This window comes from Hemicordylus capensis, chromosome 3 (genome assembly GCF_027244095.1).
Source record: "Hemicordylus capensis ecotype Gifberg chromosome 3, rHemCap1.1.pri, whole genome shotgun sequence".
Taxonomy (NCBI): Eukaryota; Metazoa; Chordata; class Lepidosauria; order Squamata; family Cordylidae; genus Hemicordylus; species Hemicordylus capensis.
The window spans coordinates 169,504,680-169,532,619 of NC_069659.1; the positions used below are offsets into that span (position 1 = coordinate 169,504,680).

At 44.0% G+C, this 27,940-nt stretch overlaps 2 protein-coding genes and 1 long non-coding RNA gene across 23 annotated transcripts in view; 1 reads left to right on the plus strand and 2 right to left on the minus strand.

The window, feature by feature from the left end:
* The first annotated feature begins 877 nt into the window (after positions 1–877).
* On the plus strand, positions 878–27,875 carry LOC128350700 (uncharacterized). 21 transcript variants are annotated; one of them, XR_008319406.1, is made up of 7 exons: positions 889–1,269; positions 2,331–2,434; positions 3,399–3,486; positions 5,273–5,453; positions 8,979–9,099; positions 11,909–11,986; positions 14,514–14,709. XR_008319406.1 is itself a non-coding variant. In XM_053309226.1 (5 exons), the coding sequence occupies exons 1-5, from the start codon at positions 2,866–2,868 to the stop codon at positions 14,554–14,556; spliced, it is 396 nt and encodes a 131-aa protein (XP_053165201.1). In that variant the 5' UTR covers positions 2,675–2,865; the 3' UTR covers positions 14,557–14,709. The 21 variants fall into 21 exon arrangements, 4 of the variants coding, with proteins under 4 accessions (XP_053165201.1, XP_053165198.1, XP_053165200.1 ...); XR_008319399.1 differs by having other exon boundaries at positions 878–1,269; positions 8,979–11,986; XR_008319405.1 differs by having other exon boundaries at positions 892–1,269; positions 11,909–14,709.
* On the minus strand, positions 1,696–3,597 carry LOC128350701 (uncharacterized). Its single transcript, XR_008319415.1, has 2 exons — positions 3,264–3,597; positions 1,696–1,830 (listed from the first exon to the last, which is right to left on the minus strand). It is a non-coding gene; the product is annotated as an uncharacterized LOC128350701 (long non-coding RNA).
* The window catches only part of KLF5 (KLF transcription factor 5), a 30,810-nt gene continuing 19,860 nt past the window's right edge, over positions 16,991–27,940 (minus strand). The window contains exon 4 of the mRNA XM_053309222.1: positions 16,991–21,302. Coding sequence (XP_053165197.1) covers positions 21,124–21,302 — 179 coding nt within the window. The 3' untranslated portion in view covers positions 16,991–21,123. The remainder of the gene's footprint in view (positions 21,303–27,940) is intronic.

Consider the following 27,940-nt stretch of genomic DNA (forward strand, 5'->3'; position numbering starts at 1 on the left):
AAGCTGCCTTGTGTCCCTTGTGCTTGTATTCTACTGGCACAGTCATGCCAGTATACTTAAAATGAGGAGTGTTTTCAACATTCTGCCATTATAAGTCCTGAACACTCTATTGCTTATAAAATCAAAAATATCCACCCAATCCCCATGCAACTGTGCACACATTATAGTGAAACAACTAAAGGTTGGGACCCCACTCTTCCAAATTTGGTGCAGATCTGTTGCAGAATGGCTGAGATACAGCAGTTTAAGTTTTTAACTCCTAAAAAGAGGGTTCAATGTGTGGGCAACATTTTTTCACCGTGTATAATGAATATTTTTAATTTTTAAAATGTATGTAAATGTAATAATGTAATAAAATGTATTAAAATGTAAAATGTATCTCTCTCTCTTTTTCTAAATTAGCATTCCCAGAAATTCAGTTGCATACTGGACTGGTGACTTTTGCAGGTTTGAAAAACATCAATAATAATTTCTCATTATTTTTGAGTAATTATTTTTTGAAGTCTCATAATAGGGAAAACAACTAAGGGACAATTAGCTAAGAGCATAACTGAGTCTGCCCACTGAGAATTCTGAAGCCATTCATTCCACTGGAGCTTACTTCTGAGCAAACACACATAAGAATCCGGACCAGCAGAAATCCTAGGCAAAAATGTGGATTATCTTTTCCCGCTTTCCTCCCAGCCCCTCAGCAAAGCTTAGAAGGGAGGAAGCCTATTTATTTCTTTGGGGCTTACTTCTGAGTAAAACTGTATAGTATTGGGACCAAGGACCCCATGCTAGGAAATTCCTAAGAAGCAACTGCAAGGAAATCCAAAAACCATTCCTACCCAGCACCAAGAAACCATCATTCTGGTGTAGACTGCTCTTCAATATGGAGGTTCTTGGCCATACTTTAAGCTCCATATTCACAGGTTGTTTGGCTCTGATGTAGAACCTCTATGTTCAATGGCAATCTATACCACAAGAATAGTTTGTTGGCGCTGGGTGGGAATGGTTTCTGGGATGTCCTTGCTGCACTTCTCTGGAGCTTCCTGTAAGCATGTGGCTGAGCCCTGAGAAAGAGGATGCTGGGCTGGAGTACACATGCCTTTTCCAGCAGCATTTGGATAACTGAGCCTGCAATTCTACAGTACGAGCACACCTAGAAGGAAGTAAACTCCATTAAAGTCAGTGGGACTTGCTTCCATATAATGAAGGAACCGTTAAACAATCCCTGGAAAATGGTCTTGAGGGAGGGGAGAATAATGGAAAGGTCCTTTTTAAAATGTGAGTGGAAAATAATGTTAAAATCCTGTAAGGTGAACCCAACAGCACCCCACACAGATTGTTCTCAAAGAATCTGACGTTAGCCAAAGCAAAGCATCCCACAGGGGTGCTTAAAACAAAAATGCCAATAATCCATCCTCTCCTGCTTAGGCAAGAAGGAAATAGTGACTGACATAATGAGGAACATTACTCAAAGTTATCAGACTGAAATTAAAATAATGTTAAGGAATGGCTAATGTCCTTTTAATTTCAATGAGACTACTTTGAGTAAGCCATTATTCTATCTACCATTAACTATTAAGTGGAGGCCTAAGGTGTAAAGGGAAGAAATCTACTCTGCCTGTGCTCAGAGGCTGCATCACTTGTGTGTACTTTTAAAATTATACTACTTTCTAGACAGAAGGAAAAGAGACCGACACCAATAAGTATCATTAAAACATGCCCCAACTTTATTAAAAGAGGAAGAAGAGCTCCTATCCCCTCCTCAGAGCTCTACTGTAGCCAGAGAACAGGCCCTGGAAAGCGGTGTGGTGGGAGGCTGGTGCTCAAAGCCTGCGTGTCCTGAAAGAGGGAAAAAAGATAAAAGGGCCCCTATAGGGTTCCATCTCTTAAAAGAGTTGGGCTTTCAAAAATGGGGGGGGGGGGCTTTTGTTCTCATAAAGCAGAGTATGAGTCACTATATATATAAGCATGTATAGTGACTTAGACTCTGCTTTATGAGTCCCCTAAAGCCGCAGTTCAGAGGGTTAAGGCCTACTGTTTCAGTCAGATTGGCTTAAGGCCTACCACTATTTTGCTGATAACCATCTTGAAGGAAACTGAATCAAGCAGGAGAACTGTGAGGTTTATGGGAAATTTCTGGGAAGAGAACACAGTTGTTAAAGCATTTGCTATTTTTAATTATCATTGTGTGTGTGTTAAGAAAAAGAAAAATATGAAGTACAGATTTAAAGTGAACACTATAAATTTTCTTGTGTCCTTATTCACTGCTGAATAATCATGAGGTGGGATCACACTGCCACTATTACTGAGTCCACGAATTTCATTTGTGTTTTTTCAAGGGTGAGGAGTGTGACTTTATCTTAGTTGAAGGTGTACGTTTTTTGGTGCTCAACATCAAGAAGGTTCTACCTTGTGGTTTGAGCTTACATGCTTATATTATCTGGTAGGTCATTTATATAAATTCAGTCAAACCAGAACTTTGAAAACATTACTATTTGGTTCCTGATCACTCTGTTGGGCTGAGTAGAGTGTCGCCAAGTGTGCAGACTTAAAATATCCCTTAATAACTATGTGGTGTCAAAAAGAAAATCTGTGCTACTAAGTGGGGGTGGTATTCTTCTGTGAGTTTGAAGATCAGTTATGTGCCCAGCTGAGTTATTGAGGCTTATAATGTTATTAGTCTGGAGAGTCATCATGGGTAGTAAATTCTGACAAAAAGGCTTAAGATACTACAGCAGCTTCTGTTACCAGAACTGCCTCGAAGTGCTAGCTAGACACCTCAACTATGCTTTTGGCTTAAAGTGGGGAAATGAGCTTGGCTTAGGGAGCAGTTTGGTTTCAGTATCAATTTAAGCAAGTTTGGTGTATTTGAAAATGATGAGGAGACATAGGTGCACTTTCAAAGCTTTATTACAGGTAAAATGGGGATTCATTTTAGAAGGCAAAATAAAATTTGGTTAGGCAATGCAATACATCTTTGGCTAGTGTTCTTAACTGGAAATAATTTAGCTGAAGTCCTAATTGAAAGTCAATCAGTTTGGCTCGGGTTCTAAACCAGAGCCTGGCTTATGTTTTGCCATGGAAAGTGCTTGAAAATCAGAAAAGGTAGGCAGAGAGGGGAAAGAGGCAGCGAGGAGGTTTTAGAAGGGCCAGAGGTTAGTTTACCTCTCCTTCCTGAGTAAGTTGGTGCATTTGACCAGGAGGCACGAGTAATCAGGCAGGAAAGTAAAGAGGAAGAAAAAAAGAGCAAGGAACAAAGGGGTACAACTCACGTGTACAGATTCCAAGATGTTGTGTTCAGGGCTCCTCCTTTCTGAGGCCGTGTGGCTCAGATAGGGCAGATATACTCAAAATCATGCCCCGGGGCTTGAATTAAGTCAATCAATGGGACTTTTCTTTCCCTGTAGGGTACGGAATTCTTTGCAAAAGAAAGATATCCATTGCTAGCTAGACTGAGTCGGAGTGGATCTTGCCCCACAAAAGGCAAGGGAGAAGGTATGTAAATGTGCTGTGCGTAGTGAATAGAGCTAAGCTCGGTTGCTTATCTCAAGACTGGGATGTCCTCCAATGTAACAAGATTACATGTTGCTAGTTTCTATGAGCCACTTCTCCACTGAGTCCTTGCCGGCCAAATTGTTAATTCATAATGAGTTGGGAAATGTACTGCATATCTATGCTGTTACTCCTTGAAGGAGTGTTTCAAACTGTTATTTAGGTGAGGAAATTCCTCCCTGGTTGTTATATCCTTTTGAAAATGGGGTCTGCTCGCAGGCTGATCCCTCTTTGTAAAATAAAGGGGCAGGGGCATCTGGTTTTAGTCAGATTGCTAATTTGACCTTTAGGCACGTTGCAAAACACTTGCTCATGCAAGCGATCAGTTGTGGATCCTGCCAGACTCAGGCAGGGTAATAGGTTCACTGATCATGAGCCCATGATCCAGTGCTGCTGGGATATTAAAGGGAGGGGTGCTTTGCAGTACTACCCCAAAATATGACTGAGTGGCAACTAGGGGTGTGCACCAGTGTTCCCTCTAAGACATGTGCATGTGCCTGCGATCACACAATTTTTGGTGTCTGCTCGGTTAATTTTAGATCCCGCTCAGGTTGAATCAAGAAGGCCCCACTCTGAATGCCCATGCACACACACTGCCTTGATACTGCTGCCCAGAACAAAACCCATTCTGCACAGAGATGAAAACAATTAGAGAGAACACTGGTGTGCACAAAACTGGATTGCCTGGGTCAAGTCCAAACTGGACTCTAACTGAACTGGTCATATTTTGTTTCGGCACCCCAAACAAACCCCCAGCCTCAGCTTGAATTTGAGCCAGTTTGGGGGTTCTAGAGTTTTAAAAAAATTAACCGCCTCCAGGAGGTTGCTGCCGTGGCCGCGGAGGGAGGGCTCTCTGGTGGTTCTCCCTCCACCTGCCAGTCTTCCCCTGGTCTCTCCCAGCCACACAAATTGTCAGTGCACATGTGTGGAGGCATCCAAAATGGCCACTGTTACCTCAGCAAGGGCTGGAATGGCCTGAAAATGGGCCAAAAAATGACCAAGGAGAGATCAGGGGGAGGCTGGAGGGGGGAACCACTGGAGACCCCACCCCATGGCTGCAGCAGTGTTAAATTTAAACTAACCGGAGGCGGTTAGTGTTAATTAAAAAAAAAAAACATTCTAGAACCCTGAACCGGCCCTGAGCCAGCCCAGAAGGTTTTGGCTTGACCTCAAGGCCAACCGGGCCCAGTCTGGCTCAAAGGTGAGCCCTCAAGCTGGACCGGTTTGATGTCGAGCCAGTTCACACATCCCGAGTGGCAATACCCCCAAAGAATACTGATCAACACCAGCAGTTTTTCAATAGAAAGGAAAATTTATCCTCCACTTACAGAGAGAGCTTCTATGGTGGAGAAAACTTTTACCCAAGAATCTTTCCTATGTCACAGTTCCGTTAATATAATTAAGATGGGGGAGTTGTTTCAGCATTCTAACATTATAAGCCCAGAATATACTCTTGGTGATAAAATTTAAATTGTCTGCCCTATCTGCCTGAAAGTTTGCAGGCATTAACTAGGGACACCACCCTTTCAGATCTGGTGCAGAAAGTGGCTAAGATGCAGCTTGGAAAAAGAAGACCTTAAACTCTAGAAAACAAGTGTTGGCTACTAGGGCTGTTCATTGGGCACTGCAGTCCCAATGAATCTATAGCATCCCCCTGATGCTGCTTCCACCATGGCCATCTCTGGTGCAGTTCATTACATTTCTGGTACTGGTAGGGCCTCTTTTGCAGGAAGCAGAGTCCATGGGGCTGAGGATTCACACAGGGACATGGAAACATCCCAGCCTTATTTCCATGGCTGCAGTGGAGTCATTTATGAACTTATGAGAGAATGCAAGGCGGTGGCAACGGGTGGTGAAAGAAAACTCAAGCTAAGGTGAATGCTTATGAGGAAGCACAAGCTGGTGGCAAGGTAACCGGGGTCCTTACAAGCTATATGAGGCAGTGGCGGCAGGGTGAGGAATAGACTTGTGAAGGCACTTATGGCAGCAGTGAGGTGGCAATTGTACTTACCAGGGCATTCAAGGCAGAGACGAGATTACCGGGACCTTGCAGCGGCATATAAGGTGGTGGCAGAATGCCTTTGAACACAGAGGTTTTGCGTCAGAGGTATACTGCCTAAGAATGGGAAGACTCCACTTAATCAGCATGGGTACATTCCCCATAGTGTATAATCAGATTTTCCTTTTTTAAACGCCTGGAAATTCAGTAATTTATTTATTATTATTTTTTATTATTATTAAAAAATTTATACCGCCCTTCCAAAAGGCTGAGGGCGGTTTACATTAAAACACCATTAAAATCAATTAACAATTAAAACAGAAATTATAAAACTGCATAAAATGATAACTAACAAATAAAACGTCACAAAACACCAATTAAATAGCCAAAACAATTTAAAAACAAGTTTTTAAAAGCTCAGTAATCCAAACTGAGAGCCAACATGGCATAGTGGTTAGAGTGTTGGACTAGGACTGGGAAGATCCGAGTTCAAATTCCTATTCAGCCATGAAGCTCACTGGATGACTCTGGGCCAGTCCCATCTCTCTCAGCCTAACCTACCTCACAGCTTTGTTGTGGGGATAAAACATAACCATGTACACCGCTCTGGGTTCTTTGCACGAAGAGTGGGATAGAAAGAAAGAAAGAAAGAAAGAAAGAAAGAAAGAAAGAAAGAAAGAAAGAAAGAAAGAAAGTATTCAGTTTAAGATGAGTGTTATCTTAGACAGCGCCTTCTTCTGCACAATCCCCACCACATGTTAAGGTCATCTGAGGAGGTCCGTCTTCAGTTACCACCAACACATCTGATGGCGACTCAAGAGGCGGGCCTTCTCGGTAGCTGCTTCTGGGCTGTGGAATGCACTCCCTGCAGAAATCCATAATCTGAGTTCATTATTTGCCTTCAGGAGAGCCCTTAAGACCTATCTGTTTGGCGTGGCCTTTGAGCTTTTTAAACTGTTTTTAAACCGTAAAGGTTTGGCCTGGTTTTCCTGGGTTTTAGAGACTATTTTAATTGTTTTAATAATGGTTTTATGTTGTTTTTACAGTTTTTGATTTTAATAGTTAATTGATTTTAGTTTTGTTTTAATGTAAACCATCCTGAGCCATTTTTTGGAAGGGCGGTATAGAAAGCAAATAAATACATAAATAAAATGCTTTACGTTTTCACTTGTGCTCTAAAAAGAATGGAAATTGCAAGTTAAGGTGCCCATCCTAACTTCCACACCATATAAGCTGTAAAGACTTTGTACAGTCTGGTATATGATGATGGCTTTAGAAATGAGGCTCCATGCACCCACACTTTGCCTTGATCAGACATGTATAAGGCAGGAATTCATCAGAGGCATCTCTAAGGAGTGATTAGTGAAGTCGCACCTGTTAAATGACTGCCTGGATGCATTCCTCCATAACCCAATGACCAATTGAAAGATCAAGGCAAAATGTGGGACTAAAAAGTTGGAATAAATAGAACACCTACCAAAATATTTACTTTTTGAGTAAGGGTGAGTTCGGACAATCTGTGGCAAATCTGGCACAAACCTCCATTTCCCACAAATGCATGCACTTCCTGTGTGAGCTGCAACTTCCACTCAGATTGTGACATCGGAACCTACCAATGTTTGGTTTCCAAGTCACACTTCCCTCTGTCATCCAACATTTGCAACCTACATTGGGGGCTGAGCAATAGATGTCAGGTGGCAGAAGGAAGTGTGGCACAGGAACTGGACAGTGGCGGGTACAGGCAACACAATTTGAGCAGAAGATGCAGGTGGTACTGGGAGCGTGCACTCATGGGAACTGGAGGTTTGTGCCAGTCAGACTTGCTGTGGGTCATCTAACTCACCCTAAGAGTCTGAATTATTTTATTTCTTAACATGTGTATTTCAACTTTCTACCAGAAAAAGATCCCCAAGACTCACTAAAGCCAGGAGCAGGGTAGTATAAACAGCAGCTATGGGGAGGTAGTTTGGAATGGGACTATGGGGTGGAGGAGGGAAGCTTTAAACATTGAGCCAGGTCTCACGATCAGTGAGATCCGGTTTCTGCCGCTAAGCCCGCTCTCCCCGCTCACGATTAGAGCGGGAGCCCTGGGCGGCCGGATCAGCCGTCCACGCAATTGCCGGCTCTGTGACGGAGCCGGCGGGGGCTGGGGAACTTGGGGGCCGTGCAGCCCCTGGAAGCTCCAGTATGCCCTGCGTGAGCACGCAGGGCATACTGGGGAGACCCCTGGAGCCGGGGGCGGCTTTTCGCCTCCCCTCTGGGGGTCTACTCGTGAGTAGCCACGGCATGGAGCCACCCCACGGCTATTCACGATCGGGAGCAGGCTAGCCGCTTGTAAGCCACCGGGCTCGCTTGTGAGCCCAGTGGTTTCCACGAGCAGCAAAAATCGGAATAGGCTCTCCTAGCCCGATTTTTGCGGCTCGTGAGAATAGCCCCATTGTGTCTAGAACAGTCCAAACTGGGTCCCCCCGTGGCTATTTGCCCTGGGAAGAAACTCCCATTGGCAACGAAGGGTGATTCTCTTGCAGGCAAATAGCTGTGAGGAGCCCCAGTCTGGACTGGGACTGCCATGAAGACAAAGTCGCACATTGAAGCTATAGCCTAGCCCACTTTTGGGAGATCGTGTGCTGCAACGGGAGCCATGCGGCTCCCGGCAGCTAGCTCCATAAATACCCCTCCCTTTAGATAAGGTTAATGGAATGAGCCATTAACCTCATCTTAACCTCGTCTTAACCCTCAGCTAGCCTCCATAAATACCCCTCCCCTTAGACGAAGTTAACGGAGTGAGCTGTTAACCTCGTCTTAACCTCATCTTTTTGCTCATGTGTTGCCACGGCATGTGGTGACACATGAGTAATCTCCCGGGCCCGGGGGTCTCTCCAGAATGCCCCACGCACTTGTGTGGGGCATCCCAGAACTTCCGGGGGCCATGCTGCCCCCGATCCCCGCAGCCCCCGCTGACTCCATGATGGAGCCGGCAGTTGTGTGGGCAGCCAATCTGGCCGCCCAGGGCTGCCTTTGGATCCTCTACAGCTTGGATCTTACAGTTTACACCTCCTTACAGCTCTTCACACTTATTGTGTGAAGAGCCTCAGTGTGGCTCCCATCAGGGACCCTGCAGCTGCTGTTTACAGTACATTAAAAAGCAACTCTTGGAGCCAAACAGTGTGACTGACTGCTGTCACATCTAGTTTGGCTCCAAGTCTGTCTCAGCACAGAATTCAGGAATTATTGCTCTAGGTAATTACTGCTCTTAGGGGTGCTCAGACAGTCTCATTAGGAAGGCTCACTTCTTGTGAGGGGCATTCTCAAGAGCCCACTATTTTAAAAGTGGCAAACCCGTTAGAAATCTAGCAGTTGTTTGGCATCTTCTTACAGACATGCATAAAGCTTTTCAATTTTTAACTTGCTATCACTGTGACTAATTTATTTGCAGATGGTACCAGCTAAAACAATTTGATAATCAGGTTTCTCTCCTTTTTGTGAGGATTGCTTCTTTGAGGCAATTGAAAAGCCCTTTTATATCTCAGAAATGAGCTGAAATGTCCTGAGGCATGGTATGTACTCTGAAAATGCTCGCATTTCATTTGATTGCTGCTGTTAATATTTCAAAGATGAAGTAAGTTTCCCCCCCTGGGGGCATTGAGCATTTGTGTAAACTGCTTTAAAGAATGAGTGGATTTGAGTACCATCTTCACAACGGGGGTGGTGGGGTGGGGGAGAACATCAGTATATCCACCAGACTTTGGGAAATGACAAGTCAAAGGAGAAAATCTGTTGGAGTGTAAATTCATACTAATATTCAGAACAGGCAGCTTGTGTTTTATTAGGGCACAATCCAGCCACAGTTAACAACTTCTACATCTCATTGATTTAAATGAATGAGAACTAACTTTAATGAAATCAGTGGGGTGTATAGCTTTGGCTGGAGTGGGCCTTGGTTGTTTGAAGGGGCAAGAGTGATGGAAGATTTGCAACACTCACTGTCATTTTGGGTGGCCTTAATCAGGCATAAGAACTTAGGCCACTGCTGCTGAAAGCTTAGGCTAGGCATCTTGCAGGGTGTACAATTATTTATTTATTTATGACATTTATAAACTGCCCCATCCAGAGGTTCTGGGTGGTGCACAACTGGTTTAAAAAACATAAAAACCAACATTTAAAACACACTACTTAAAACAATTTTAACACAATTTAAAACCAATTAAAAATACTTAAAAATAATTGGAAGGCCAGGCCAAACAAGTCTTTAGGGCTCTCTTAATGGCAAACAGTGAGCCTAAACTGCAGTTATCTGCCAGGAGTGCATTCTACAGAAAAGGCCCGGTTCTGAGTCGCCACCAGACATACTGGTGGTAACTGGAGACGGACCTCTCCAGATGACCTCAACGTGAGATGGGGATCATACAGAAGGCTCATACAGCCTTCTTCTGATAACAGCAGTCCTTGGGGTCATTCACACAATTGAAAACTGTGTTCTACCCAGGTTTGGGAGCTGTGTGTACTCCCAATTTTTGATTGTGTGGAAGCAAGGTTAGAGGAAAACCTGGGTAGAAGTGATTGTGTGGAAGCAAGGTAGGAGAAAAAGCTACCCAGGCTTTCCTCTAAATGTTTCCTCTAAATTGCCCTCCTGTAGATGTTAGATTACAACTCTCATAATGGCTATTGGCCACTGTAGCTCAGGATGATGGGAGTTGTAGTCCAGCAACAGCTGGAGGGCTAAAGTCGTGCAGCCGAACTAATCCAATATTTGCCACCAAGCCAGAATCCTCCTCACACCTAATCAGGGTGACTACAGAGTATTTTGCAGTCCTGGGGTGCAGGAGGGAACAATGCACCTTTTATTATGGTTTCCTTTTTTTTAAGGTTTCCCTCAAATGCAGCTGCAGATCCTTGTTCCATAGAACTGAATGGAGCTGAACAGAAGAGTCTGCAGCTGAAAACATTGAGGCTCTTCTCACGATCGGTGAGAAGAGCCTCTAGGGGGGTTGCGAGGAGAGTGGGTTAAGCCCACTCTACTTGCAGATGAGCAGACAGTCTGCTTTGGGCGGCTGCAGCAGCCACCCACACAACTGCCGGCTCTGTGATGGAGCTGGCAGGGGCTGGGAGGATCGGGGGCCACGCGGTCCCCAGAAGCTCCAGTATGCCCTGCGCGAGCGTGCAGGGCATACTGGAGAGACCCCTGAGCCAGGAGGCTGCTTTTAAGCCTCCTAGCTGGGGGTCTACTTGTGAGTAGCCGTGGCGCGAAGCTGCGCCACTGCTACTCACGATTTTGAAAACTGGGCTTGAAGAGCACTTGCTCCGCAAACCCGGTTTAAGGGGAGGGGTAGTTATGTGGGTTAACCTTCTGGAAGCCACTGAGCTTGCCTGCGAGCCCGGTGGCTCACACGGTCAGGTGAAATCGGGTTAGGCTCTCCTAGCCCAATTTCGCCTGATCGTCAGAATAGCCTCAATGTCTGTTCAGGAGACACTGTAGGGGGAGAATGGCAGTTCAGTCCCCACATAGTAGAGCAAAACCAGTTTGGTGAGAAAGCAGCAAAGCAAGAGTTCTTGAGACAGTTCTTTAGTATTGAAGAACTACAAGGATTTATGTAAAGAAAAGTTTGCAAACAAATGTAAACAAATGTAAATGTGTTTGTGCCCTTAACCTCAGCTAAGAGCTGGGCTTGGCTCTATGGAACCACCAGAATCTGCATTGATCCCGGTGGTTCTCATGGGCAGCCAAGACCAGGTTTGGCTATCTAAGCCTGGGCTTGGCTGCTTGTGAGAACAGCCTCATAGTTGCAGCCAGAGGCAGCCAGAAAGGTGACTGGAAGACGGCTGAGGGGTAAAGAGCTCTTCTCTGGCTCCTACACTCCACTCTCCTCTGGGTGGGAGAAGGGTCTGGCCAAGGCTTTTTCTGTGCTCTTGTTCTCCTCTTTGCAGCCTGTTGGTTATCGGGTGCTGAACTCGCTCTAATTGTGTAGATATATATTCTGCACCTGGCCAGAATGCCTGATTGGTGTGGGTGTGAGACACACCCATTGGGCTTCTGAGATCTTGGCCTTTATTAGAGTGGGCTGCAGCCAGAGGCGAAGGGGCCGGCCTCTGGAGGTGGCCTTCAGGGGTGGGACTGAGGGCTGGGGCCGACTTATTAACTAGAACAGCTGGAAGGAAGACTCTTGCTCACTTCATTGTTACCTAGTATTTAGTTAGGCCTGGTACAGGTATGTGTTTTGGGCTGAACAGAGATGGGGAGGTGGGGAATGACCCTGGGGCAGCTGTATCAGTGGTGGCAAGGAATCGACGGATATATGGCGTTAGTAGGCCAGTGGGCTGTTATAGGGGAAGGGAATTCAGAAATCTAATTGCTGTTTTGCCTTCCAGCAGGCCTACCACCTCTTTGGTTCTGGAGAGCAATGCCACCCACCCACAGAACCTCACCTTATTACTCTGTAATTCCAGGTTGGTTCAAAACAAATCTGAGGTAGTCCATGACTTGATTATGGATGAAGGAGCTGACCTGCTATGTATTATGGAGACCTGGTTGGGAGAGGCTAGTGGTCTAGTTTGGTCCCAGCTTCTCCCAGAGGGTTACTCCGTGGTAGGGCAGGTGAGAGGATGTGGTCGGGGAGGTAGGGTGGCTGTGGTCTATAAGAATACTATCTTCCTTACCAGGATCCCTGTCAGGGATTTGGCTATACTGAATGTGTGTAACTAAGCCTAGGGACCAGGGATAGATTGGGGATTCTGCTGGTGTACCGATCACCCCACTGCCCAGTGGAGTCCCTAACTGAGCTGAGGGACCTGGTTGCAGAGCTGGCACTGGAGTTGCCCAGGGTTGTTGTTGGTGGGGACTTTAATGTTCATTTTGGAACCAGGTTGTTGAGGGCGCTCAAGAGTTCATAGCAACCATGATGACTGTGGGCCTATCCCAATTGGTCTCTGATCCGACACCTGATGCTGGTCACACACTCCATTTGGTCTTTTGCTCCGACCAGGGAGGTGTTCAGTGGGTGGAGACTTCTGTCATCTCCCCATTGTCATAGACGGATCACCATCTGGTTAAGGTAGAACTTACAGCCATGACCCACCTCTGCAGGGGTGAAGGACCTATTAGATTGGTTTGCCCAAGGAGGTTATTGGATCCAATAGGTTTCCAAGAAGCCTTGGAGGGGTTTAGGGTTGGCTCTGCTCACGATTCTGTTGATGCTCTGGTACAAAATGAACTTACTAGAGCAGTAGAGACAAAAGCTCCTAAGTGTCCTCCCCGACTTGCTTTAAAGACAGCCCTGTGGTATTTGGATGAGTTATGGGAGCTGAAGCAGCGAGGCAGACGATTAGAGCACAAGTGGAGGAAGACTCGGTGCGAACCTGATTGGACACAACACAGAGCACATTTGAAGACCTATGCTCTGGCAGTACAGGCTGCAAAGAAGCAGTTCTTTTCTGCCCGTATTGCTTCCGCAAATTCATGTCCAGCTGAGTTGTCTACAGTTGTGAGGGGGTTGGTACTGTATGTACCCTCTCCCCCTTGAATTTAGACTTGGAACCATCAGTCACTCACTGTGACATCTTTAACCACTTTTTTGCGGATAAAAACTCTCAGATTTGGGCCAAGCTGGATTCCACAGTTACTTCAGAGTCAACTGTGGAGGTGTCCAGCAACTCCTCTTATGGGATTAGATTGGATCACTTTCAGTTTGTGACTCCTGCAGAAGTGGACAAACTGCTTCGGACTGTGCTCCCTACAACCTGTTCTCTCAACCCTTGTCCAGCTTGGCTTATCAAATCGGATAATCATATTATCAGGGAGTGTCTGGTTAATATTATTAATGCTTCTCTGAAGGAGGGCAGGATGCCTCCTTGTCTTAAGGAGGCTACTATTAGACCACTCCTGAAGGAAGCAACGCTGGATCCCTCCGAGTTAGCTTTCGATACCATCGACCATAATGTCCTTCTGGACCGCCTGGGGGAGGTGGGATTGGGTGGCACTGTCTTACAGTGGTTCCGCTCCTACCTCTCTGGCAGATTCCAGATGGTGTCGCTTGGAGAGTGTTATTCTGCTAAGCGGGAACTGAAGTGTGGTGTCTCACGGCTCCATACTGTCTCCAATGCTTTTAAACATCTACATGAAACTGCTGGGAGAAATCATCAGGAGGTTTGGTGCTGAGTGTTACCAATATGCTGATGACACCCAGATTTACTTTTCCATTCTGACCTCATCAGGGAATGGCATATCTACCCTAAATGCCTGCCTGGAGGCAGTAATGGGCTGGATGAGGGATAATAAACTGAAGTTGAATCAAAATAAGACAGAGGTACTGCCTGTGGGGGTGGGGGCAGGACCCGAGAGATGGTTTAGTTCTGCCTATTCTGGATGTAGTTACACTCCAGCTGAAAGATCAGGTACATAGCTTGCGAGTGCTCCTGGACCCAAAGCTCTCCCTGGTTTCTCAGGTGGAGGCGGTGGCCAGGAGCACTTTTTATCAGCTTCGGTTGATATGTCAGCTACGCCCATTTCTAGAGGTGAATGTCCTTAAAATTGTGGTACATATGCTGGTAACCTCCAGGCTTGACTGCTGTAATTCATTCTATGTGGGGCTGCCTTTGTATGTAGTCTGGAAACTACAATTGGTACAGAATGCAGCAGCCAGATTGGTCTCTAGGACAACATGAAGGGACCACATAACATCAGTTCTAAAAGAACTGCACTGGCTGCCAGTATGTTTCTGGGTGAAATACAAAGTGCTGGTTATTACCTATAAAGCCCTTAATGGCCTGGGTCCAGGCTATTTGAGAGAGTGTCTCTTTTGTCATAATCCCTGCTGTCTGCTACGATCTTCTGGAGAGGTCTGGTTACAGTTGCCACCGGCTCGTTTGGTGGCAACCCAGGACCAGACTTCTGTGGCTGCCCCAGGTCTCTGGAATAAGCTTCCTGCTGGAATAAGTTTCCTGCCTGAAATAAGAGCATCTCCTTCTCTGTTTTCAGGAAGAACCTCGAGACCCTCCTGTTCTCTCATGCTTTTAATTAGAATTAATTTTTAATAATTTTTAAAAACTTGTTTTAATAATTTTGTTTTTATTGTCATGTATTTTAATTTGTGACTTTTAAATATTTCAAATTTTGTACACCGCCTAGAGATATACATATAGGCAGTATAAAAATATGATAAATAAATAAATATAAATAAGACTTGCCTCCTTGAATGTGTCAAACCCTTCTAAAGAGCTATCTAGGCCAGTGGCTATCAACACATCTTGTGGCAGTGAATTCCACAAGTTGATAATGCATTTTGTGAAGCAGTTCTTCTGCCTATCCTACAGAACCTCATATATCTCCTATTTCCATATTCAAAGGTAGTTTCCTCAAGCTTACACAAATTAATGCACCTAGCAAATTGCTTTCCCTGCATGCCTGGTGTATATGCATGGTGTGTACCTTTGTACTGGAAACAAGATCTGGGCCATTTATAGGATAATCTGTTGTAGCTTGCATGCATAGAAGATCCTGGCTTAGTGGCAAGAGGCAAAAATCCCACTGGGCATGTCCACACACATAGGCATGCCTCAGGTGGCTCTTTGGACTCTGGCCAGTGTCTCTTTTTGGTGAAGGAAACAGAATGGAGAGCCATCAGCTCTGACTAACATGAACTTCACAGCCGCTATGTTCTTTGCTAAAATTGAGGTTCACATGGTTACTTTCCTGGTGGGTTAAGGGAGTTCACAGAAAACATTTGGAAAGCCACAGCTCTAAATAATAAACCAAGCTGAAAAGGGCCAGCTATCACAGAGGTTTCAAAGGTATGCTCAGCTATGTTTAAGAATGTATAAAGAACATACCAGCACCATTTACAATATTCCTGAAAATGGAAGAATGCTTCACCCTAGTAACAATCACATTAAAACAACTGTTGGAAGGAAGACCACAAGACAAATAACTAGTCTCTTGACTCCACAATGCCTCAGGAAGGATGGAAATCCCCTTTGCATCATGTACCCCCTATGGGATGTGGCAAACACTCAACTGTCTGGAATCCATGCCTGAAACATCCAGTCCAGTCCATCGTTACCACACTATGGAGCTGAAGCCTGTTCCATAGAAAATATATTGTGTATACAGAACAAAATGTTGTGTAAGTGAAGTGAACAAACAAGAATCACTCCATCATCTACTCTTGCACCTGCTTACTGCCAGAATTGCAAGGATGCAGGTGGGGTGCCGGGGAGAACATCTGCTGCCGAGTATTATAAGCAATGAAAGCAAGGCATTGGGTGAATCAGTATCTTACCTCAGCCTCCCTTATTAGACAAGAGGCATACAATTTCAACATCATTGCTAACATGCTGGCAGAAACTGTGAAATAGAATTATATTAAAGGCAGGAACACAAACTGATACCTCTTTCGTTATCTCCTGAATATGTATATCAGCAAACATTTAATTTATAATTTAATGAGGGCTGCCATTTTAGTGCTGTAATCTGCTGCTTTAATTGTAGATTAATAAATACACGAATTACCACATGCTCTTAAACAGCCTTGAACGAGCATGTTTGCAAGAACTTCTCCAGGAAAAAGGTTTTGACAGCAAATGCAGCTTTAAAACTTCCAGTTACTTCAGGGAGGGGGCCACAGCTCAATAGCAGAGCACACACTTTCCATGCAGAAGGTTCTAGTGTTGAGCCCTGGCGTTTCCAGGTTGAACTGGGGAACACCTCCTGCCTGAAATCCTGGGAAGCCACTGCCAGTCAGTATAGACAGTACTGAACTAGATGGACCAATGCTCTGACTCGGCACAGGGCAGCTTCCTATATTCATACCTATGAGATGAAATTGGCCATCTTTATCCATTGCAATCTAGGAGTTAACCGCACTGAATACAGTGAGCAATACTCGAGTAAGCATGCATATGATTGCTCTGCAGATCCATGGGGCTATCGAGTAGGACATCTTCAACAGTGACACCAATATTATGGAATTCTGTTATCAAAGAGCTTCACTAGAACTCAACTATATTTCTAAGAGGCAGGAGAAGACTGGATTGCTCAAGAGGTTTTTGGGATGTGTCACCAATCTGGGGAAGATAAACCTAAAGCAGTGACTCATGCAGAGATGCAATGGGAAAGCGCCTCATGGCAACAGGTTCTGCTGCACCTGTGGATCAGAGGAGATTGGGTCCATGCTCACACAGTAAAGTTAAGGCCAGAATAGTGAATTGTGCAGAGCTGCAGTAGATAGTATGTTTGTGGGTAGATAACTGAATGAAGACTTCTGTGATCCCAAAGTATTTAATTTATCACACCTAACCTCTGCATATGTATTCAAACATGCACAATGAAAATAACTGCTCTAAGGTTTGTTTGTTTTTTAAAAAAACCTTTTCAGAGAATCAGAGATGTGTTATCAGAGGATGAATAAAAAGAATGTTCGGGGATTTGGTGACTGAAAGTCATACACATAGAAGGCATATGTTTAGGCACTTGTGTTTTATTTTCCAAAAAGAAGTCTTTTTAATATATAAATCATTTCATTCTTTCAAAGATACAGCTGTTTGTGTGATCATTTGCATAGGATATACCACCATACAAAAATAAGGGTGTGGGGAGAAAGAGGGATTGTTGGGGGGGAAGCAGCAAAAACAGCAAACAATATATGCTCAGGTTTTCCAGGATTAAACATTTTAAGCCTTACAAAAAAAATTATGTACATCTTTTGCCATTCTCTATTTACAATTAAGAGCAATGCTTTTAAAAAACACTATAACAAACAGAACTTTTACTCTATCAAGTGTATGGAGATTTGTTTTCTAAAAAATTTCTACCATATACCACAAAAATAAATAAGAGGCGTCAACAATTGTCTAAAGCAGGTTTTACGCTGAGTCAAAAAATTTTTGGCATGGTAAGTTATTTTAAAATCTCTATCTTTTGGTTGACAGGATGGTTGACAGCTCAGTGGCTGCAATACAGAGAGAACACCTGTAAGCACACGCCAGAGCATGCACCAGGGCTTCTTGCCTTTGCACAGAATTAGAAGCAACAAGGCCTGCCGAGTCCTCACTTGGCTTCCCTGGGTCCGTACCTAGGGCGATATCAGGGATGGGAATGTGGAGCCCTGGCCCAGACCCATTTCCTGATCTGGTTCACAGTACAGTGGGGCGGGGGGGGGGGCAGGGAGGAGACCAAAGTCCTAAGTGAACAGGCCAGACAGCAGTTTTTAAGGCTGCAGCCCCAACGCAAGTTTACCCGAATAGAAGTCTCAGTGAACATAGCAAGACTCGCTTCCAAGTAAACATGCATAGGATTGCCCTGTAAATCAGTGTTTCTAAACCAGCTGATTAGTTAGCTGTTAGGGAGGAGAAGACTCAAATCATACCACATAAAGAGTCTGCCGTGCAGCCACCTGGATCACTTCCTATGTACTTGATTGCTGACCTATTGTGCAAATCAGACCATATTCCACAGGTGGAGCCTCTTGACTTAAACCCTTCCAACTGTCACGGCTTTCTTACAATTTTCTAAGCAACCTTGGAAGTTTTTTCAGAGATTCCTCAGTGAGAAGGGTGGACTAGCCTTCCTGAACAAATGGCTTTTCCACCATTACTAATCTTTCTCTCTGTGTTGCTGAGGAGTACTGGGAGCACTTTAGGAAATTCCAGCTTCACACAGAACAGCAACGGGACCTAACAGTATTGCCAGTTCACTTTCATGTCAACTGACTGTGAGTCCTAGAGCTTCGTGCTGCCAATGCAAGGTACTATGCGGAGCAAGCTTTAGTGTTCCTGCTCTTGCATGGTTTAGGATATAAAAGAGCCAGCAGCATTGAAAATGGTAGTGTCTCCCCACCAGTTCCAGTAAAAAGGAGTGAGTGCATGGCTTGAGGAGCATGTGCAGGAATTGGCCAGTAGCCCAACCTCAACTGCAGCAAGTGGAGCTACAGTCTGTCAAAGGTTCTTCCCATATGCTCATAGAAACAGGTTTTTCTGCACACTTGTCAATTGCTGAATCAGGAAAAGTGCACACAGAAGTGGTTCCTGTGTGATTGATTTCCTAACCCAATCCAGCAGCAGAGGTATCACATGTGCAGCCCTCTCAAATAAGCTCCAAATTGCACTGAAGATTTCCCCCCCCCCTTGCCCAAATAGGGGATCAAGGCAACTGCAGCTTATTTCAGAGAGCTAACTGTATGCAACCTTCACTTCTCTACACATCACTGTTGAATTGGGACCAATATCTATATGTAACTGGAGCGCACTGGTGTTAAACCAACTTAGTGTTCTGATACTTTAAAACTGCATTCTAAATCTTGTTTTATTATCAGTATTTATTAAGTTTAGCTTATAGTAAGAGGTTTAACAGAAGGGCATTCACACATGAGCCTAACCCAGGCTAGGATTAGGCTGCGTGTGAGAAGCAGAGGGGAGCAAGGATGCTCCCAGCACTGCCCCCACACACCAAGCCACACTTCTTAACCCAGCATTTAGCCAAGGTTAAACAAGCCTGCTCTCTAGCAAGAGCAGCCGCCACACTCATGTCCTGGGGTGTGGGGGAGAATATGGGGGTGTGGGGGAGAAGAGTCCTCCCACACCCAGAATCTCCCCCCACTGCACCGCTGCTTGTGTGGGTACGTGGTGTGGCGGAGGGGCAGACAGCAGTTGTTCATCTACCAGGGAAGTTAGGTGAGTTCCTGTGGTTCGCTTAAGCTTGGCCGGCAATCATCTGGGAGACTGCCGCTGGGTTAAATGGCTTCCCCCCAGCCTGCCGCCATTTCCAGCAGTGAGCCAGGGGCGGGGGGGGGGGGGGGAGAGGAGTGGCCGTGCCGAGCATGGTAGCTGCTCCAACAAGAGCGGCCACCATGCTCACACCCTGGGGCAGCCTGAGATACAGACCAGTGGTGGTGGTGGTGTCCTGCCAGCGTCTCCCTCCACCACCTGTGGGCACATGATGAGGTGGAGGGATGGATGGCGGCAGCCCTCCCTCCCTCCCAAGGTTGTGTGAAAGACCTCTATATATTATAGCCATCCTTGTTATTTACACTTCTGACAGTTGCTTAGCAGTTCATGTTTTGCAAGTATTTTTGTCCTTTTAAACATTAAAAAAAACCCAACAACTTGATCCTGTTTTGAATACTCAGTGCATCACGTCAGTGTGAACGGAACAGTTTGACTTGCAAGCTCATTAAATGAAACCAAGGCGGTACCATGCTGAGAGGTATTTAAAAACCATTTGATTTGAGATGTGCCATATTCAACTGTGTCAAAAGGAAGATGACTGCTACTTGTCCCAGCTGATTTCTAGAAAACACTTCTGTAATAAACCATTAATAAGCTGATTTGCATATTTACAAAATCTTTGTCATAGCAAACATGCAACATACTGAACATTTTGTTCTATGGCTATTCATGAATTTGTCTATATATATGTCATCTCCACAAGAAAGAAAACTTTATAAAATATAAACACATTTATTAAAACATCCAGTAAAATTCGGTCAGAAATAAGTTGTGGCTTGTCCTCTAGATTCATTTGGCTGTAAATTCAAATTAAATTAGGATTTCCTAAACACTGCTTACAAGAGGAGCAGCATTTTTGTCAGGACACTTATAAACATAGATACTAGCGCTTTTGAGACATAATACTTACATTTAGGGACACTTTCCATGTTTCATTTTGCAGACATGAGTTGGGGCATACCTATACAACAAATCTTGTACCACTTTAACTACCATGGCTTCCTCCAAAATACTGGGAACTATAGTTTGATCCACCAGATCTCCAGTCCCCCCCCACTGTTCCCAAAATCAGAAGAAAACAATGGTGTTCCCTGGGGAACACCACATATTAAACCCATTATATGGTGTGGATATGTCCATAGACATTTCCATATACAAGAGGAAAATGACTATGAACATATCCACACCACATAAGTGGCTTCAAGACATGCCATGTGGAACAGCTAAACTCTGGGAAATGGCACTGTGATGATTTAGAGGTTCAGTTACATGAAGGCAATACCAATGAAGTCGTAAATGTCCTGCTTTACTGCCAAACACATACAGCTTCTCTGTAGCTTCTGGTACAACTTCCTCTTGCTCTGTTGAGCAGCTCTGCCCACCTCAAGGCTCCAGGAGTTCTCTGCAAACTCCCAAATTCCATGTTCCCTAAAAGGATGTGTCTGTAAATTATCACTACAGGCTTCACAAATTCCACAGAAGCCAGGTGCTTGAGTAACCAATTTTACAATGTGTTTGGTATATACATACATGGAGCTGACCAGCCCATGTCTGCAAAATTTATCTCATGGTAGGCAGCCCTGAGATGAAACCTGAAAGGGCTAAAGTAAGGTGTGTGAAGAGGAAAAAGAGAACAGAATGGCCTTAAAATGGCAACACACACCAAATATTGCAACACAGTGTCTTCCCTGTTTCCTCATAAATATACAAAATATACATTTCCAGTTCCTTTTACTAGGTTTTTCCTGTTTTAAAATGAAGAGTCCATATACAGTGAAATCCTTAGCTAGTTCTAATTGAATGTATATACTTGAGTTGAGTCACTAGGGAGTTGCATAGATACCAACAGCCTCATGAACAAGTCCAGCCTAGTTCTGATGTCTCTTCATGTGCAGAGCCAAGTGGTCAGACCGAGAGAAGCTGCGACTGCACACGGCACACTGGAAAGGTTTGGCCCCAGTGTGCTTTCTATAGTGGCGGGTCAACTCATCGGAGCGAGCAAATCTCCAGTCACATCCATCCCACGTGCATTTGTATGGCTTCTCTCCTAGAAACATAAAAAAGTAGAAAATAGCTAGTCAGTCACTCCACAATCAAAATACTACAAAATAGGATGATTCCAATATACTTATACAGCAAGCTAACACATCAGAGCGGCGGCAACACTAATCTTATGTAAAAGGCTTCCTGCATACATGAATGAATGTGTCACCCCACCTGAACTCTGAAGTTGGAATGGTCTAGAGTTTTGCTGGTTCAGACTAGAAATCTTATGTAGTCCAGCATCCTGTTTCCAACAATGGTCCACTAGATGTCTCCCAAAAGCGCACAAAGCATGGCATAAAGGAAACAGCTTTCCCCATTTGTCCTCAGAATCTGTTACCTAGAAACATGGTACTTCATTACCTCTAGGGTAAAACACACACATATAAATACTAGCCTTCAGAGTTGGGCTAGGAGAGAGAGAGTGCGCACGCAAGCAGGCAGAATGCAGTATTATCCTAGCAACTTGAGGACAGAGCCTGGTAGAACCTAGAATTCACCAGTTAGATGACACAATGTATTTTTACTGGCCCAAGCCCTAAAATACTGGTTTGTTGGGAGCCATGCATACTTTATGAGCATGCACAGAGCACTGCCTACATGTGGTAGAGGGAGAAAAATGGGACAAAACAAGACACATTACAGCCTACCCAATCCTAAATTTGTAATAATCACAAGATACATGTGAATGAGAGAGCAAGTGTGGTGAAGTAGAAAGTTGCCTTGAGGGAACAGGTTTAAATTTCATCTTCACTATGGACTTAGTAAGTGATGGAAGTACATGTTACCTCAAGGTTTCACCCATCTCATGTGTGTGACAAGCATAGCAACAGTCGGGGAGAGAGACCATGTCTGGTTTTTAAACACACAGGGTGTGTGTGTGCATGCATGCGCGTGCACCCCTACACCTAGTTTAAGAGGTAAGAAAGAATACTCTGACTACCCATTCTGCCAATGTCAGCCTCGTGACCTCAACATCAAGGTCAGGTGTACTTTCGAGTCCTAGTTATGTAAACACTAGAGATGTCCATCACGCAGTTTTGTCTAAATTTGCTTAAGCTTTACAGATTTGGCAACTTGTTTTGGTATGCTCAAGTCAAGATTCTCAGGAAGACAAGTTTCATGCTAAACTTGAGGCAGAAATAACTCTGCTTAGAATTCTTATGTGAAAGTAGTGAATTATTTTTTTTCAAGTTAGATGTATATAGACACACAAGAGCATCAACAAGAATTAGGTTAATCCACAATATGGTAGCCTACAGTTAGCAGCATAACTAGCCAGATTCTGAGGTGACAAGTACCTGCAATTCCCACCAACTTCAACTGGCACGTACAACACTTAACACCTCTGAAATTTTGACCACAGATTTATGTAAGTGCCTAATATAGATTTAATTGCACAGCTTTAAACCGTTGGTTTGGAACATGTTGTCACAGATAGCTAAATATATGATCATTTAATTTAGTGCCTTAAGTAGGATATTTTTAAACACACCTATAAAATTCATAACGATGTTTGCTAAAATGATGAGAAGTGTATTCACAGAAAGTAGCAACAGAGAAAAAGACTTCTTCTCCAAGATATGGAGCAGCTTGTTCACCTAGATCAGAAACAAAGATTCTACTAAACATTACCTATATATGGAGAAATGATTTAGGGACATTTCTATATACAGGTGGCCCTCATCGTCCGCGGACTCCATATTCACGGTTTCACGTATCTGCAACTAGGTCTTAGAGACCCAGTTTCATTACCCAAAGGTAGATAAACAGGTAAAATTCACCTATCCACAGTTTTGAGTGGCTGGAAATGACTCGGAAATTACTTCTGATGTCATTTCTGGCTGCCATTTTCCAGCAGAGAGCCATTTTGTGGCTCTTTTAAAAAGAGAATAATTTGGCAAATACTTGACTGTTGTAGGGGTGGGGGCATTGCTGGAGATATGGAGTAAGGTACTGCCCTTGCCTTTTTGAACCCTTTTTTGTTGTTAAGAACCTAACTCCCCAATTCCCATTCCCAGAGGTTTTGCTATTCACCCCATAGGCGAGAGAACGGAACCCCCACAAATAATGAAGGCCACCAGTACACTATACTACACACTAAGCCCCACCCTTATCACCTACAGTTGTTAAAACTTTCCTACCACGTGCCTATCATCTTATGCTGCACAAACAGAAGATTCTGTGGCAAACCTGTTTCTGGGCTGTACCACTTCATATTACAAGTTGTGACTCATAGGCCTGAAGTGCTCTTCCAAACAAAACAATCCCCTCCACACAGAAACTGAGATGTCATGGGGAAGAGTTCATTACCCAGCATTACTCCCCAACATGCTAGTGTTGTTCCAAATATGGAGATTTTTTAAAAAGCAAAGAAAGGCAGTAAGAGTCACTCACACCACACACCCCTTATTTGTTTTTAGTGCTCACAAAGGGGGATATAATTATACTCCCAGGAGTATTCTACTTCAGAAGTTCAGCTGTAGCCTTGTTCTTTGTCAGCACCGAATGCTGCCCCATTCCTTCCCTCACGACACCCCCAGCTATTCTAATACACAGAGCATTAGTGCACACAAAAGGCTATCCAAATCATTCATTCTGTATTGTTGTACAAGAGAAAAAAACATTCAGATGGTACAGACTGAACGTGGTATGCATAGTACTTTACAGAGTAACATAAGCAAAGAAAGAGGTCCCTGCCCCACAGAGCTTACAATCTAAATTTTAATGGTAGAGAAAAAAGAGAAGGGGACTGAAGGGGACAAATGCTGTTAGACACATATGCAACCTCGTTCTATGCAGGTTTCCACAAAAATTAGTCCCACTCTATTCAATGGAACTTTGGCCCAAATTACCAGTGTTATTTAAAGCATTATTAGTAGGCCTGTGCAGAGATTTGGCTTGAAGGGTAAGAATCAAGTCATATGCCATCCCCTTTTAAATGTCACATGCCCAACATGGAGATCACTGTTCCCACCAATTAGCAGTCCTGTGTATAGTGCCAACCACAGCAGAGCTGCCGGCCACAGCGGCGCTGCAGGAAGCCCCAGTGAAATACTGGAAGGAATGCTGGGAAAATGTCATCTTTCCAGCACTTTCCCATAGAGCTCTATGGGGATGAACTACTCTGCCAGGGCCTTCCAAGACACCTGCAGCTCTGCTTCCCTTTAAGGGCTCTATGCATGGGACCTCTCTGCATGGAAATAAGCAGTGGGAGCAGCTGCCTCTGTGCAGCTCCACGCAGGGCCAGGGATGATGTGCACATGGTTCTGTTTTGACCCTTTGAAACCAAATCTCCTCACAAGCCTAGAGATTTTCCTCTAGCCAATAGCAGTCAGAGCAGGACTCCCATGGACAGGGATGGTGGGGGTGGAAATCTGCCTTCAATCCTACCCTGTCTTGGTCCCAAGTGTGCCGTTGAGTCGATGTCAACTCCTGACGATCACAGAGCCCTGTGGTTGTAGGACTACAACCCAGCCGCTACTGACCAAGTCTGTCAGTGCAAATAGCACTTTAAAGGCCATGTGTAACATGGCCCTTACTGCTACATAATTGTTTGCTGGACTGAATCCTTAGGCTTTGCTTTGGGAAGAGGTCTAAAGGATGAAACCAAAGATTTGACAGAAGAGGTAAATATGTAAAGGTAGAAAGATGGGAATGGAATCTTCCCTAGCAACAGAAGAATGTGTGTCACACAAAAGGAATGCTGTCACCCTGAATTTCTCTGTCCTAGATGACTCAACTAAAATAATTGTTCTCTTCTGTCTGGTGGCTGTTCACACTGGTTTCCTAGAACCTTGGGACATTCAGCTAGTACTAGATGTTCCACTCAGAGTTTAAGACAATTGCACTACACATTACCAGTTGAAAGCACAAGGATTTGGATCTGATTCGATTTGAATACAGCATGATAAGCAGAGAAGCATTTCGTGCAGAGTGGCCAAATTTAGTTCATATTGGTTACATCCTAAAACAAAAAGGTATTATATTGCCACATGGCTCAGACAATCTATATGGCACTGCTCAGAACTCTGACCATTTGGGCAAGATTGCCAATTAAGCTTTTGCTGCTTGCAGAACATTTATATGTTCTCCCCATGGCACCGAACCTGTGCATGAACCAAGGTTTGTGCACATCCCTAGGTTCAACCAAACTAGTTCATGGACTTGCAGTTTGGTCCAAATTCGGACTGAACCACACAAAATGGTCCATGCACACCCTACCTTGCACCTGCCTCTGCCACCTGCCATGGTGGGCCACCATGCTCCTTCTTCCACTCTACTTTTCAATAGACAAAAAGTGGGAATGAGGCAGAAAGTATAGAGAAATAGACAGACAATCACTCAAAACTATGCCACACTTTCTGCCACTCAAATGTTCCCCTCTGCCTTTTGAAAAGGCAGGGTAGGCAGAGTGGAAGAGAGGCAGAGGATAAGAGGAGAGCAGGGGGTAATGGCATGTGCTACAAGGGTGGAAGATGGGAGTGTGGGGAGGGAAGACCAGTGTGTAGTATGTAGTGTGTATCATGGGAGGGGGCACCAACCAGGCCTGATTAATTTACATTTGCTTCAGGCATTCCTTTCTCTCCCCTAAGGTCTGCAGGTTTCGAAAGTCTGCAGTGGACAGAAGGTAGCACTATAAATGGATCAACTTAGGTTTTCTTGAAGGAAGGTGGAGAAATAGAAGAGAAAATTAAAAGTCCCTGAGAGAAAATACAAGACGACTATCCTTTGGTAGTATTGCTTGCACATTTCCACATACTTCTCTGTCATTTAGTTGAGGGAAGAATTTGGCCCAAGTTCCAAAGTGAGAACTGTTTCAAGTTATTTTAAAACTTATTCCATTTCTTTGCTATGCTGAGCTTTAAGGAGCAGAGGAATCCGAGGTTAACAAGATTTATTTGCTTTAAAAGCACAGGGACACTGAACCCTTTATTCACTATTTTTATGGTCTACACAGCAATGCAAGAGTCGCTTAGCTTAATGATTGTGCGAAATACAGAAGCTGCAAAGTTTCAGAAAATAGTTGATTCTCCTCCAGAAATTTAGAATGAACATCGAGCGGCTGTGAAACCCAAGAATGCCATCGGTCATCAAACAGAACTGTGCTGGAACTCTGGTTTCTGGAACACTGTCTCTGTATTAAAACAGATATTTCACTGTAAAAGGATTAAAAAACACCCAGCAGAACTCCTCCACTTGAGAGCAGCTTCCACAGGATTTGTTAAAATGTCAACACTGTTCAGCTAAAACAGCATGGAGGAAGCTGGTACCAAATTCTGGCCAAGCAGCAACACTCCAGCCCTTTCTTCCCAAGCCAGAAATATTATACACAGCACTTCTGGGAAAACAGAACTGCTTTCCTTTTAAGTTAAGTTTCAACAGGAGGATTTTTTTTCATGACTTTAATTGGATTTTTGCATCATCTTCTTCCAATCTCGCAGATTTCAAATATTTTGTTAGGCTTGAGTAGATCACGAAATGTATTTCAGAGTTCTTGAAATTGCTCACATGCATCCCTTCTTGCAAGCAGATTTATTTATTTAATTATATGTATGTTTTAAAAGCATGTGGAATACGTTTTATGTTAAACTGTTGGTTGAGCACCAACATTTAGCTTGGATTCACTTTAGAACAAGATCTCATTGTACAAGAAAAGAAAAATTAAACTTAGAAAACAATCTACATCTGCTTAGTGAGCAACTACTGGCGATACAGATAAAAGCAAATCAAAAGGAAAGACTTTCATAAAGACAAATGTCACAGAGCGCTGTGTTCCACACCTATATCTTCCATCATCAAGCTGCATCCAATGCTACAACCCATAAATATCTTCTTGGTGTCATGGTATTGCCCATCCTCAGTTTCAGCTTCTGAACCATGCTGAGATAGACTAAAAATATGTTATATGCTTTGCCATGTAAGCGATATCATTTCTGCTTGGAGGTTCTTAATGGTTTATCAACAATGGATGTTGTTATGGATGACTGAATCTGCTTTTTCTGGTTGCAGAGTTCTGTAACCAGAAATTCCAGCTTCAGAATACATATTAAAAGCATCTAGATACTTCAAGCCTTGTATGTTTTTTCAGGGCTGAGAATAGCTCTCTTGCATTTTTGTCATAAATACAGCTAATATTAGATATTCTGGAGGTGGAAAAATGGGAAGAGCGTATGCAGAACTGAGGAAGGGTACAATTCCTGACTAAGTCCCTTCCAGATTTTTTTTTTTTTTTTTTTAACACCAGAGTCCATTGATTAAAGCTTTGCTCAGCTCTCCCCCAACCAAATTCTTTTTGAAAAGTGATGGATCCCACAAGCTTACCATGCCATTACTTCCTCCCCCACATAGTGCCAACAGCATACCTGCCCACATGTCCTTATTTCCCCATTCACCAGAATGGGAAAGTAGGGATATGTTGGCAGGTAAGCAATAGCATATGTGGTGCTTTACAACGTAACACACATAGGATCCCACCCCATGGAACTTCCAATCTAAGTAGAGGGAGGGGGAAAGAAGAGCAGACATAGAAACAATGGCAACGAGGAATGGATCCAAGGAAAATGCATTTGCAATTAGGCTGTATTCTGAGAGAAGCCATTTTTAAAAGCATACATTTTAATATTTTCAGTCAACAGCACT

Bases quoted from the DNA above. Each gene is read 5' to 3' on its own strand.
- LOC128350700 (XM_053309223.1), top strand. From the start codon at position 2,866: ATGATGAGGAGACATAGGTGCACTTTCAAAGCTTTATTACAG. The intron at 2,908-3,398 runs GTAAAATGGGGA...CTTTCCCTGTAG, and splicing joins CTTTCAAAGCTTTATTACAG to GGTACGGAATTCTTTGCAAA. The intron at 3,487-5,272 runs GTATGTAAATGT...CCTCTTTTGCAG, and splicing joins CACAAAAGGCAAGGGAGAAG to GAAGCAGAGTCCATGGGGCT.